The sequence below is a fragment of the Pelodiscus sinensis genome, chromosome 2 (genome assembly GCF_049634645.1).
Source record: "Pelodiscus sinensis isolate JC-2024 chromosome 2, ASM4963464v1, whole genome shotgun sequence".
In the NCBI taxonomy this organism is placed as follows: domain Eukaryota; kingdom Metazoa; phylum Chordata; order Testudines; family Trionychidae; genus Pelodiscus; species Pelodiscus sinensis.
Window position 1 is genome coordinate 36,818,512 of NC_134712.1, and position 12,882 is coordinate 36,831,393.

Consider the following 12,882-nt stretch of genomic DNA (forward strand, 5'->3'; position numbering starts at 1 on the left):
GCACCGGTATACCAGCGCCACTCCAGGGGGCTCTCTGCTGGCCCTATGGATACTGCTAAGGGAAAAAAGCTCTGGAATCACGTGGCGCGCGTACACCTAATCAGAATGGACATGAGCAAGCACGCGAAGAACTGTATTTTAGAGGTAAATGCAATGGCCCTGGGTTGGTCTCTATATAATGTTTTATAAAAATACTAACATATTTTAAGCAATTTTTAAACACACACAAAAACACTTTGCAGACATGTAAGAAAAAAAGTGGGTTTAGTTAGTTTAGTATTGGCCTACTAACTTTGAAAGTGTCTTGTTACTATTATTTAAACATTAAATGGTTCTACAAACTCTGGTGATTCTCAAGACCATCAAAATAATCAGATACAGACATATTTAAAGAGATTCTGTTAGTATAATAAAATGTCATAGAATAACATTCTCCTGCTGTAACATAAATGCCAAAGCAAAGCCAAGACATTTATGGAAAATATATGTTGGAATATAACTGATATAGTTATTTTCAAAGCAAGAGTATTTAGGTCTGACAATATTCTAGTACAACAACTTGATTTCTGTTTTGCCAAATGACTTTAGTATAGTGCAGACTGCAAAAAATGCATTTTAATGCATTTGTAGAATGTATTTCCGTAAGTAACTAGAAAAAGAGGTTGAAATCCTGATACTTTCAGAGAGACCCAGATTTCATCCTTACAATTTTTGCACACCTAAATAGATTGACTGAACAGACTTGTGCTTCAGCGAATTGGAAACCACCCTATCAAAAAGTTGGCAAGCTATTGAAGTTATATTTAATGCAGTGGTCTCAAACTCAATTTACCTTAAAGCTAGAGCCAGTCCTCAAGTCCTCCTAGTGGGCCAGCGGGCACCCACTCTGGCAGAGCTCCAGGAGGGTGGTGTCTCCATGTGTTTCTCCCCACCCCCATGCACCTCCCAGCTCCACCTCCTGGTCTGTGTGCCCCTTACATATACCAGCCCTAGCTGCTGCCCCTGAGTGATGTAACTCCCTCTATAGGGCTCCCTGATGTCATCACCGGTAGCACAGCAGGACTACAGCGGCTTCTGGCTACAACCACTGCCACGTAATGCCTTGATGCAATGAAGTTTAGGACCTTTGCAAATTTTTACCATTGTGGTAACATGAAAATACCTGAACTGTACAAGAAGCTTTCTAAAGGTATACCTTGCGGTGCTAGCTTGAAATAAGGTAATCAATTTAAGCTACGTAAATTGTGTAGCTTATTTCAAGATAGTCATTTTGAAATAAACCGCTATTCCGACAAGTCCCTTAATCCTCATAGAATGAGTTTTACTGAGATGTTGGAATAGAACACCAGTTATTTTGATTGCATTTTGAAATAATCGGCATGCTGTAAAGATGTGGAAAATGCTATTTCAGGATACTGGATGTATCCCAAAATAGCGCTACAGTCTAGATGTACCCTAAATCTCCTAGGCTAAGAGACTAAAAAGTCTGCCTGCCAGCTCCTCTAGGCTGTCTAGCACCCAAGTAAGTACAAAAGAAGTAACCTACATTCAGTCAGGGCTTTAATCAGTAAATCAGGATAATTTTGACAATAAGAAGGTATTTCTCCCCACGTTCCCTGCTCTCCACCCAGTAATGCTATGATGGTGCGGGATTCTGGAGAACAGAATTCTTGACTCTCTCTGTTCTGGTCACAGATTGGCTACATTTTAATGTGGCGCCTTTGTGAAGAGGGAAAGGGGGAGGCAGACCACTTTTTGCTTTCCAGAGTGACACAAGTGTTTATGGCCAATGATCAGAAGGCAGAAATACCATTCTACATTTGCCTGAATCTGATCCCCATTTCCCGATAGAACAAAAGTCTCTAGATTGAAAACCAGACAGGCATAATTCTCATTACACTGCAACCTGAGGAGCGATTTCACTGGGGAGTGACAAATTCCTCTGCATGCCTAGACATATTGTAGGATGGGAGGCAGTGGTGAACTTGATATAGAGTATCTAAATAACTTCTCTGGGGTATGTCTACATTGCAAAGAAAAACCCATCATGTCTCAGATCCGGGGTCAGCTTGCTCAGGCTGCAGGGTTAAAAATAGTAGTAGCAGATTTTTGAACTTGAGCTGGAGTCTGGGCTCTGAGACCTTCAGGTTTCAGAGTCCAGACTTTAGTGTGAGTCCAAACATCTACACTGCTATTTTTTAGACCAATAGCCCCAAGCCCTACAAGCCCAAATCAACTGACCCAAGCTCTGAGATTCACTGTCATGGCATACAGTGTGTGTATGTTGGGGCCTCTCATACACACTATAATTGGTGGCTAATAGTGTGTATGAGAGGCCCCAACATAGACACTATTAGCCACCAATTTTCACCACACTTGCTCATTAATTCCCTGATGTACAGTGGGAGGAAATGGAATTGTGTGGGAGCCTTGCTTTTTTTCCCTCAGATTGCTGAAGACCCAATGCAGTATCTTGCATCCTCTTCAGAGGTTTTCTCCTCTGACCCAAGGTTTGCTATAGAATTTGCCCCTTAAGCTGGCTGGGTAGTATCTGCCCCATCCTTACACATCTTCCGAAGCTCCTGATCAGATTTTTCCATATTGTAATTGTGGCTTCTAGGAGAGAATCCAACATTCCAGACCAAAAGAGCCTGGTGCGCTGGCAGTACAAGGTCATCTGTCTGTGAACAGGGAGAATACAATTTGCCCTCCATTGAGGCCATAAATGTTGCTTCCCACAAGATACACTGCTTTGAGTTAGCCTGATGTTTGCTGGACTGCTCTGTCACACGCAAGTGGGGACAGAGGAAGCCCAAAAGGGAAGCACTGTAGAAACAAATCCAGGTGTGCCAGATATCCAGTTCAGGAAAAGGAGGCTGAAAAAAGATTATAAATCACTATGCCATAAAAACGAATACAAAATAAAATTATACAACAAAATGATTGGGAAAATAGGACTTGTAATTTATTCAATTTACAGAGGCAGAAAATCTGGTTGCCCAAGCAGCAAGACGAGGTTCAGTCCAGGACTCTCCACCAACAACACTGTATTGCATCTGACTTGCACAGGTGCAGGGCATTAAACCATTAGTGACAAATGAGGAGAGAAACTTTGCAATAGAACTTGTCATATGCTTCTTCCTTAATTTCTTTAACATTTCAACTGTATTACACATACTCCCAGGTCCTACAGAGCTTCTTTCACGTGATACCCACAGAGCTAGAGCTCCAGACAGGATACAAAGAAAGTAGATCCTCTGATCCTCTTTTTCCTGTTGTATTATGCTGTAGCGTAATGCCCTTTTCTACAACCTTACTTACAAAACTTAGCAACATCAGCAAATACTTTGGGTTGACATATGTGCACAGATTGAGTGTGCTTAAGGGGGAGGCATGAGGTCATAATAGAAGCTTTTGTATAAGCAGTAAAGAATATTCTTGTATTGTGTTTTTCCTTAAAGACAGAAGGAAGTTCCTTGAGAGGATTCTGAGTCAATCACTGGTAATACTCTGTGTGGTACATTTCAGTATATTTAAGAGAGATGATTCTGTAATGTAGGAATTATCTATATAGCATTTTAGTACCTACTGAATCTTTTCGTCTGCAACAGTATGGTCTACATGGACAATTAGTGAAAATCTGCTGGAGCAACCCAGCTTAACATGCACCAATTTACTGGATACATGCCCTTTTTATTTCCTTATAGGGTTGCATTGACCAAGCAGATTTACCTCTGTGAGAATTTGGAGCTGAAGTAGGTCTCTAAGCATTAATGAAATCTTGTGTCTCAGAATCAGAAGGCTTTAATGTTAATACTTCCTAAAGCAGCACTGCTTAGAATTTATTTTGTCACTCTTTTCTTGGTCTTGGGATGAAAAACTGAACAATGTCTGCAGAAAAGGCTTTGCCCTCACAGGCCAGGCACCAAGCAGGGGCAGTGGCACAATCATTTAAACATACTTTCTTTGCTTTTTGTTCCTCAAGGACCACATGCCAAGGCAACATAATCGTCTCAAACAAAAGAAGAAATGCATGAAACAGAGCACTATACTAACACTAACCTGGATTACACTAACTAGATATAGCTAAAATATACAGTTCCAAAAAAGACTAAACCCAGAGAAGCTCCTCATCCACTTACCACCACAGCTGGAAGGAACTGAGGTGACTCATTCAACCTGTCCTCTTATATTTTCGCCCTCCAGATAAATCACATTTCCCAGGAATGTAAAGGGGCAGTTTGAGGATATTCCAACTGACACTGGTACAAGCAGTTTAAATTAGTCCATACTGCATTCATAGTGCAGCCCAAGCATGGGAATGTGCAGAGGAGAAAATAATAATACAAATGACATATGACCTCAACCGAATCTACCTCAAGATATACAGTTAAAAAAATCTGTGTATCAGCTCAGATATTAAAAAACCAACAAAAACAAAAATCAGAATTGTCACAAATCTAATCTTTAGTACCACATGAACCTTAACAAACATTCATAGGCAGAACAACAAAGTGATGATGGTGATAATGAGTCACAGTACTAACCTGCCCTGTACCCAGTTACCTCATATGCGGAAAAATAAATTGTAGACAAAAGAAAAATGAAAAAACAAAAACCAGGTAATTCTCTCAAGATTTCTGTTTTGCATTAAGTATTATTATTAGTCAGCATGTCTTTCAAGCCATAATCTGTTAATTTTTCAGTTGCTTCTAAACATTTGTCTGAAAGCTCTTTAATAGCCTGTTATGCAACATTGCATAAATTAGTTATAAAACACATATATAACACTGTATTTTCTAGGTTCCTGTCGTTGTGAACAATGACATAGAATACATATTTTTTAATTATTTTAATTATAAAATTAACTTACAAATACAGGAATTTAAAATGTAGTCAGTAACATATTAAACTATTTGCTCTGAGCAAATCTCTTTGAATCATGCCCACGTATTAATTTATATTAAAACACCAAACTAGTAAACAAAAAAAGATATCACTTGTTTAAATGATAAACTGTTGTCAACATCTTTATGGAAGGACAGGGAGAACTAATTTGCTTTCATCTATCACATGGCACCTAGGTTTCTCAACTAAATTTTAAAATTAAAATATAGCTAAATTGCCATATACTGTATACAGTTAGTATACAGTTTTGGATTTTTTATTTTGAAACAAGAAAAATGAAAACTATTCGGTTGATTTATGTTAGAAATAAAGTTGACATTTTCGCTGCTAACTGAAAACATACTACCTAAAGGATTCCATAACAGTTCATAAAATGTCTTTGTTTTTAAAAGCTCTGGTCTATGGTGTATATTTTCTCCCAAGAAACAGAACATATGTAGCATCAGATGTGTGTACTTTAAGAAATTCTGGAATGTGAAATCTAAAAATCCAAATAAAGCAGGTGGTATAATTTTGAAGGGGGGGGGGGGGAGAAACGATTTGAAGCTTAATGACATTACCAGGTCATTCTACCAGACTAATTCTCACTCAGTACATAACTTCAATGAAGTTCTCAGTCCTCATGCTGATTTCAATTTAGTTCAAGTGCTATTTGATGCATTTCATCTGGAGTTTTATTCACTTCAAACTACACTTCATTTAAGCAGGCTGCTGCTGTACTCATTTATATTTTTTATTATTACGCTTTGGTGCTACTTAGTTTAGATAAATTGTTTGCATAAGTTAGTTTTATCTTATTAAGATTGTGAAATACATTTATATTTTTAAACATCTACAAAAACATTATACTTTAAACACAAATGCTCAAACTCACTATTAACATAATTTTAAAATGTAGTAATAAGTTATAGATTGTTTGGGTTATAAGTTATGTTAGCAAATGTAGATACATGTTTTCTCACACTACAGCAGCACAATATTTTTGGTTAAATTATTAATTTTCTCTTTTGTTAATAGCCTATTAAGATTTTTCTCCTGCCTAGGGAATTTATAATGCTGAATCGCATAAAGTAACTTACAGTGTACACATTTATAAAAGAACAATATAAGAAGCCAGAATATGCACAAAGACATATATTGTTAAATAGTAATGCGTAGCTTGCCTACTGACAGATTTTCACTGCTGAAATCTTGAAAAGAATTAGATCATTTTAAAATTTCATTCAGCACATATGCCCAAACATTTCAAAACAATGCAATGACCTCCTGAGGTCTCTTCTAGCCCTAAGATTCTATGATTCCATGATTATGAGTGAAAAAAGTTTATTTATCCTCATATTAATGACTAAAGTATTCTTCATCACTGTTGACAATTTACATCACTTCTAAATTACCATAATAAAGTATTTCATCAACAAAATGAAAGATCAGCATGCTACTTCACATAAATTATTAGGTGTTTTTATGAAGTATCAATGGAAAATATGATTAAAAATTAATCTACCACCACCTGGTGGTATACTGATTATGTTAAAATAAAATTATCCATCTTTTTAAGGTAACTTAGTGCAGCTATCAATAGTAAATATTATATTCCAGTGTGGCATTATATATGAACAGAATCTATGTTTCATAAACATAAATGGGACAGAACACTAAGTGTAAATGTTTCCCTTTAATGCGTAGAAAAGATTAAATGTGATGGCAGCATTTTTACTACGCTAACTTTTCTTGCCCCGATTTCTGCTTCTTTTTTAATAATGCTACTCAAGGAGAAGACTTTCATTCTAAGTATAGAAAAGAACCAAAGGGAATACCTGACAACTTCTGTTATGACAGGCCAAATCCCATATTTAATTGAATTTTTTTTAACAAAAATAATTTTTCTACAGCATACTATTTTAAACACAAAACCTAATTTGCGTAGCAAGATTACAGATTATTGCACTATTTTGTTTCAAAAGGTAAAATACAGATCTTCAGTTAAACATATTAAAATTGATATCAACTCTATCTTTGCTATTCATTCCAGAAAAAATGGGAAGAAATTACTTATTTTGTGCAGTAATGATGATTTTCAAGATGAGCCCCCAATGGGTACTTCACTATGTACCCTTGTGTTGTCTACCAGGGAACTGCAATAGCAGTTTGTCCTGACTAAGCACACACAGCTCCCAATATGGCATACAGCTAGCCAGCATTCAAGGACATTTCTCCCTTAGTTCCTCAGTTAGCTGCAATACTGCAGTCCCTACTGTTCTACAGAGGAGGCTTGAACTAATGGGTAAAACTGGGTGAATGCATGGAGGGAGATCTAGGTGGCTATGCCTCGAAGATATCTCTTGAAGAGATGTTCTTGAGGCTGCTTGTGCCCTAGTGGAATGGACTTTTACTCCAGCCAGTGAAGGAACATATACTAATTGGTAACACAGAATGATGCAGCCAGAGATCCATTTAGAGTGTCACTGAGAAGATAATGCTTGCCCTCATGACTGTTCCACTATAGCAACAAATAGTCTTCGTGATTTTCTAATTGGTTTTGTCCTCAGCAGGTAGAATGCCAGACCCCATCTGAGGTCCAGAAAGCGAAGTACTCTCTCCTGATTAGAACTATAAAGTTTTGGGAAGACTAACATCAAGTCGTTAGATTGATTTATGTGAAACTCAGAAATCACTTTAGGGACTAATTTTGGGTGAAAGTGTATTAAAAATAGTGTATGATGGGTCAACCATGAGCATTCCCAGTTTGTTCACCCTTTTAGCTGACATGAGAACAACTCAAAAGGCAGCTTTCATGGAAAGATGAGACGTAAAACATGTGACCAGTGGTTAAAATGGTATTCTGCTAAGTGCTGACAGCATAAGGTTGAAGTTTCATTGTGGTGCAGATTTCATCACCTGTGGGTACATCTTAACAAGGAACATTAGGAATTTATTCTTAATGGATGAATAAAAACAAAGCATCCTTCTACTAGAGGATGGAAGGCACTGACTGCTGCTAGAAGGAACTATAGTTAACTAATGAAAAGTCTTGAAATATTCAGGGACATGAGATAATCTAAAATACCAAGGATATCTGTAGAGTCTGGACAGGATTAATTATGAAATGCCTCCAAATAGTCAGAAAACATTTTCCCATGGAATCTTTCTTATTTTAATTGATAAAACACATAACGGCCTGCCCACTTAAACAGGGGACAGAGTTGGGATGTCTGATCTTTCTGTTCTTCCTAGTTAGTACATCTGGGGAGTGATGGAAACGGATGAGAGGACAGGCTAACTTTGCAGAAGGTTCAGAAATCAGAATTGTGTTGTGAGCTGCCTGCTATAAGAATGATCTGAGCAATGTACGGTCATGTCTACACTGGGGGAGCAAATCAATTTAAGATACCCAAATCCAGCTATGATAATCACGTAACTGGAATCAACATACCTTAAATCAATTTTATGGGGTAACCCCACAGTAGAAGGTCGATGGGAGAAATTCTGCCAACTTCACTCACTCCTCGTGACTCTGAGGAGTACTTGAATCACTGGTGATGCCCTCAGCATCTGATTTAGCAGGTCCTTACTTGACTCACTAAATCAAACCCCGGAAAATTGATCTCTCGAGTGTCAATCGCTTGGTAAATATAGATAAGGTCTTATAGTGAATCTTCCACAGAACTTCTGGAAGCAGATGGATAGAGCATTGCAAATTTGCAGATAGCTATTTTATATGCATGGCTATAGTAGCACATATCTGCAAATAGATTTTGCAGATGCAGATACTAATTTTCTATCTGCACAGGGCTCTACAGGAGAATGGGAGGAAAGGCGTATGTGGACTTGGGATATAAGCGACTAGTGACTCGACTAGTTGCTTCCCCCCACATTCTGATATAGGCAGCAGAGAGGCAATGGGGGTGCGGGGGGGGGGGAGCTGGCTTAAAAGTTGGTTGCCCCTAGCACAATCTCTATGAGGGGGCAGAGGCACAGCAGGGAACTGGTAGCCCTTCCACCTTTGAATGTAGCAAGAATGGGGCTCTTGTACATTTCACAAGCAGGGAGCACAGCATCAGTGGGGGACTACTTGAATCCCCCGCTCACTGCATGTTCCCCAAGGCACTTCCGCTATGGAAATGTAGCAAGAATGGGGCTCTTGTACATTTCATAAGAAGGGAGCACGGGGCCAGTGGGGGGCTACTTGAATCCCCCGCTTGCTCCATGCTCCCCAAGGCACTTTTGCTATGGAAATGTAGCAAGAACGGGGCTCTTGTACATTTCAAAAGCAGGGAGCAAAAGTGTAGGCACCCTTATTGACTAGTCAAGTAGTGTATGGAAATAATCAACTAATCAAATAGTTGGTATTAATCTACATTTAACATCCTTAATGTGGATCAAGCCTGTCCAGTATAACAGAATCATAGAATCACAGGGTTGGAAGAGACCACAGGAAGTCATTGAGTGCAACCCCCTGCTAAAAGCAGGACCAATCCCAAATAAATCATCCCCGCCATGGCTGTGTCAAGCTGAGACTTAAAAACTTCTAGAGATGGAGATTCCACCACCTCCCTAGGTAACCCATTCCAGTGCTTCACCACTCTCCTAGGGGAATATCCAGCCTAGACCGCCCCTATTGGCACTTGAGATCATTGTTCCTCGTTGTGTCATCTGTCACCAAAGAGAACAGCCTCTTTTCTTCCTCTTTGGAACCCCCCTTCAGGTAGTTAAAGGCTGCTATCAAATCTCCCCTCACTCTTCTCTTCTGAAGACTAAATAATCCCAAATCCCTCAGCCTCTCCTCGTAATTAATGTGCTCCAACCCCCTAATAATTTTTGTTGCCCGCCGCTAGACTCTCTCCAATGTGTCCACATCCTTTCTGTAAAGGAGAGCCCAGAATTGGACACAATACTCCAGATGTGGCCTCACCAGTGCCCCTACAGATATTTCCCACATCTGCTCTAGAGCAGTAAATGGTGAAATACATACTCATTTCGGATGAGAACAGATCCCAAGAAGGAATTCCTCACTTCGTGTATCATTCAATATGGAACTGTGTATCTCCCATTCATGATCTGTGGAGAAATGCCTGCTGAGAATCTTCTAGAGAATTCTGTGCACCTGGCAGGCAGGTAGCCAAGACATTTGAGGTTTCTGATACACCAATTCCATAAATTAATTGCTTCAGACAGGGGATTTTCTTCCACTTTGTTTATGTAAAAGAGTTGCCATGCTGTCCGACATTATTTGGACATGGTGGGAACTTGGTGGGAAGAATACATTGCAAGGTAGTTGACCTGCTCTCAGTTCTCATAGGTAGATGTGTATTTATAGCTTCACAAAGGAGGCCAAATTACTTTTGTGGTATGAATGTCTAGTTCTGCTGCTCAGTAAGAGATGCCTTTGTGATAAGTCATATCTGCTGGGGATGTGGTAAAAGGAACTCCCAAAGGTTCATCCACCAGGCAAGATGACTATTGTTATTCTGGTGTTTATGTGGTCTCTGTTTGGTAGGTAAATGGAGCAGAGTCAGACTTGTAAGCAAAATAGGTGTTGGCAAACGGTGTTACATAAGTACACAATATAATTTAGCCTTGTAGGAAAAGGTAGACTAACAGAGCTTATGGTATGAAAGAGACTTGTCCTATCAAATTGTTCATGTTCTTGAATATTTCTGTAGGGAAGCATGCCCTTGTTGAGGTCAAATCTAGGTTCACTCTTATAAATTGCATAGTCTTAAGGGAGTCAATCTTGACTCTTCTTTGTTGACACACATCCCAAAGGCTGCCAGAAGATGGAGCAAAAAGAGTCCCCAACTGGACCTCCTGACTGGAGTGACCCACTTAAATATCTACAGGCACATGATTCCAGATCAGGACAAGCAGCAACAAGGAAGAACTGGAGAGGGGTTAGTCCATACTGCTCCCTATGCCATTGGTTCAGAGTACGAGGGGAGCAAATGTGTGGGTACAGACCAATAGACACTACTCGCTACAAATCTCTGAACTCAGGTGCATGGTGTTCATGCATATTGTAACCGACTGAGACCAGCTGGTGGCCACACACTAATGGAGGGTAAGTATGCAGGACTCTAGATAGTTTTCTCTTCCCTGAATAAAGTGCTAGAGTCTGCTGCAATGTAATCAAGGAAGCAGACACGAGGCTAGTTAATTGCTTGCCTGAAGCTATATGCTAATAAGACACCTACAGCCAATTAGAGCAGGGGTGGGGAAACTCTTCTGGGTTGGGGGCCACTGACATACAAAAAAATCCATCAGTGGCTGCACACAAGTGAGAAGCAAAAAAAACCCAATCAAGCTTTCTCCGATGTCGCCCCCAACTGAGGAGAAAGACACTCCCCACATTCCCCCCTTTACACCAGAGCCTAGAGGGGCCCAGGCTAGTACATTTTGTGTACCCCAAGCCCATTAGGGGTGGGGGGCAGCTGGAGCACTAGCATAGGCTCCCCAATGCTGCGAGAGGGGAGCCTTGAGCCTTTGGGGCTGGATCCAGGCAAGCTGGGGGCGAGATGTGGCCTCTGGGCCTTAGGTTCCCCATCCCTGAATTAAAGCCTGTCGGTCTGCTTTAAAAGGTTTCCCCCAGGTAAGGAAAGGGGAAGGAAAAGAGTGAAGGACTGGGAGGAGGAAGTTAGTTGCTAGAGAACTGTGTGTGTGTGAGCTGAGGACTGACTTGTTCAGGTACCAGAGGAAAAGTACAAGGAGGGATTTTTTGGGGAAGTGGCCCAAGGAAAAAGCTGCCAGATGGGGAGTAAAAGTAACCCTGTCCGTTGCTACTGACTTAGGGTTCCTGGGCTGGAACCAGCAGTGGACAGGCCCAGGTTCCCCCAACCCTGCCCCCACACCATTACAGAGTCTGCCCCGAGAAGGGAGACCAAGATTACAGAAGGGTTTTCACCCCAAACTGTGGACTAGCCTATAATGAGTATGGCTTAATAGGCTGTAATCTTTGCCTCTAGAAAAAGAAGAAACTGTGTGGAGGGTCCCATCAAGTCTCTGAGGCAAACATTGTCCATCAGAAGCACAGGACCCACAGGGAATAGTGGAAGCTTTGCTACAACATCCATGTATGAAACACCTAAAAGACCAGCACTCAAAGAAGAACTGGTCCATAAGACTTCCATTAGTTTTTCAAGCAAAATATTTGCTATAAGCTTCTGTAGCTTGTTCCTTTAATGCAGTGGTGGACATCCTGCAGCCCAAGGGCCACATGTGGTCCATCGGGGTTCTATGTGCAGCCCAGGAGACATTTTGTTTAGCATTGCCCATGCACAGGGTTCCCAAATACTGCTAGATTTTGTCCACATTGGTAATACCAGTAGGAAAAAAACCTAAGTGACATGTTCTTAAAGCAAGAGCATATTGCACACAACATTGTGAGAGCAGTCTTCCTCCAAAGGACTGCTATGTTTCAGTCGGCACACACTACAAATTATAGGTATACAAGTACAGTTACCATACTACTCTGTTTCAAGAGACTATCTTGATTGACAAACTTGCAGCCCACTCAGATGAAAGAGGGTCTCTCACTAGCCCAACTTGCCCCCAACTTTAATTCATTCAACAAACAGCTTACAATACCAATTAACAGCTACATCCTCACCTAAAAGTTATTGAAGACAACAGACTATATAATATAATATATTCTAAAAGAAACAAAAAGGCCTACAGATAAATATGGTACTACACTTAATAAAATGCCATTTATCTTTAACCTAAGTCAATAAGTATAACACAAAAATAAAGTGAAAGATGATTTGTTATTATTTCATATTGTAAATTTAATACTCACCAATATTTGGGAAATTTAAGCAGTTTGCCATAAACAGCAGTACTGAAAGAAGGGATAATTGAAGTAGGTAAACAGTATGATCCTCTAATGTCCAAAGAAGTCAGTCCTGCCTGAAAACCAAATATCTGAAACAAGAAAAAAGGTCCAACTATATAACTGATATAAGATTTAAGAAGCATAAG

The 12,882-nt window shown here is 39.9% G+C and overlaps 1 protein-coding gene across 12 annotated transcripts in view; it reads right to left on the bottom strand.

The window, feature by feature from the left end:
* VPS13B (vacuolar protein sorting 13 homolog B) overlaps positions 1–12,882 on the bottom strand; it is a 999,042-nt gene that overhangs the window by 760,143 nt on the left and 226,017 nt on the right. For 10 of the 12 annotated variants that reach the window (XR_012901295.1, XR_012901296.1, XR_012901297.1 and 7 more), the window contains one exon: positions 12,701–12,825. Coding sequence is in view for 9 of the 12 variants with exons in the window: in XM_075920306.1 (XP_075776421.1) it covers positions 12,701–12,825 (125 nt within the window). In the remaining 3 variants the exon portion in view is untranslated. Of the gene's footprint in view, positions 1–9,880; positions 9,967–12,700; positions 12,826–12,882 lie in introns of those variants that run through there. The other 2 variants (XM_075920307.1, XM_075920310.1) reach the window with 2 other exon arrangements.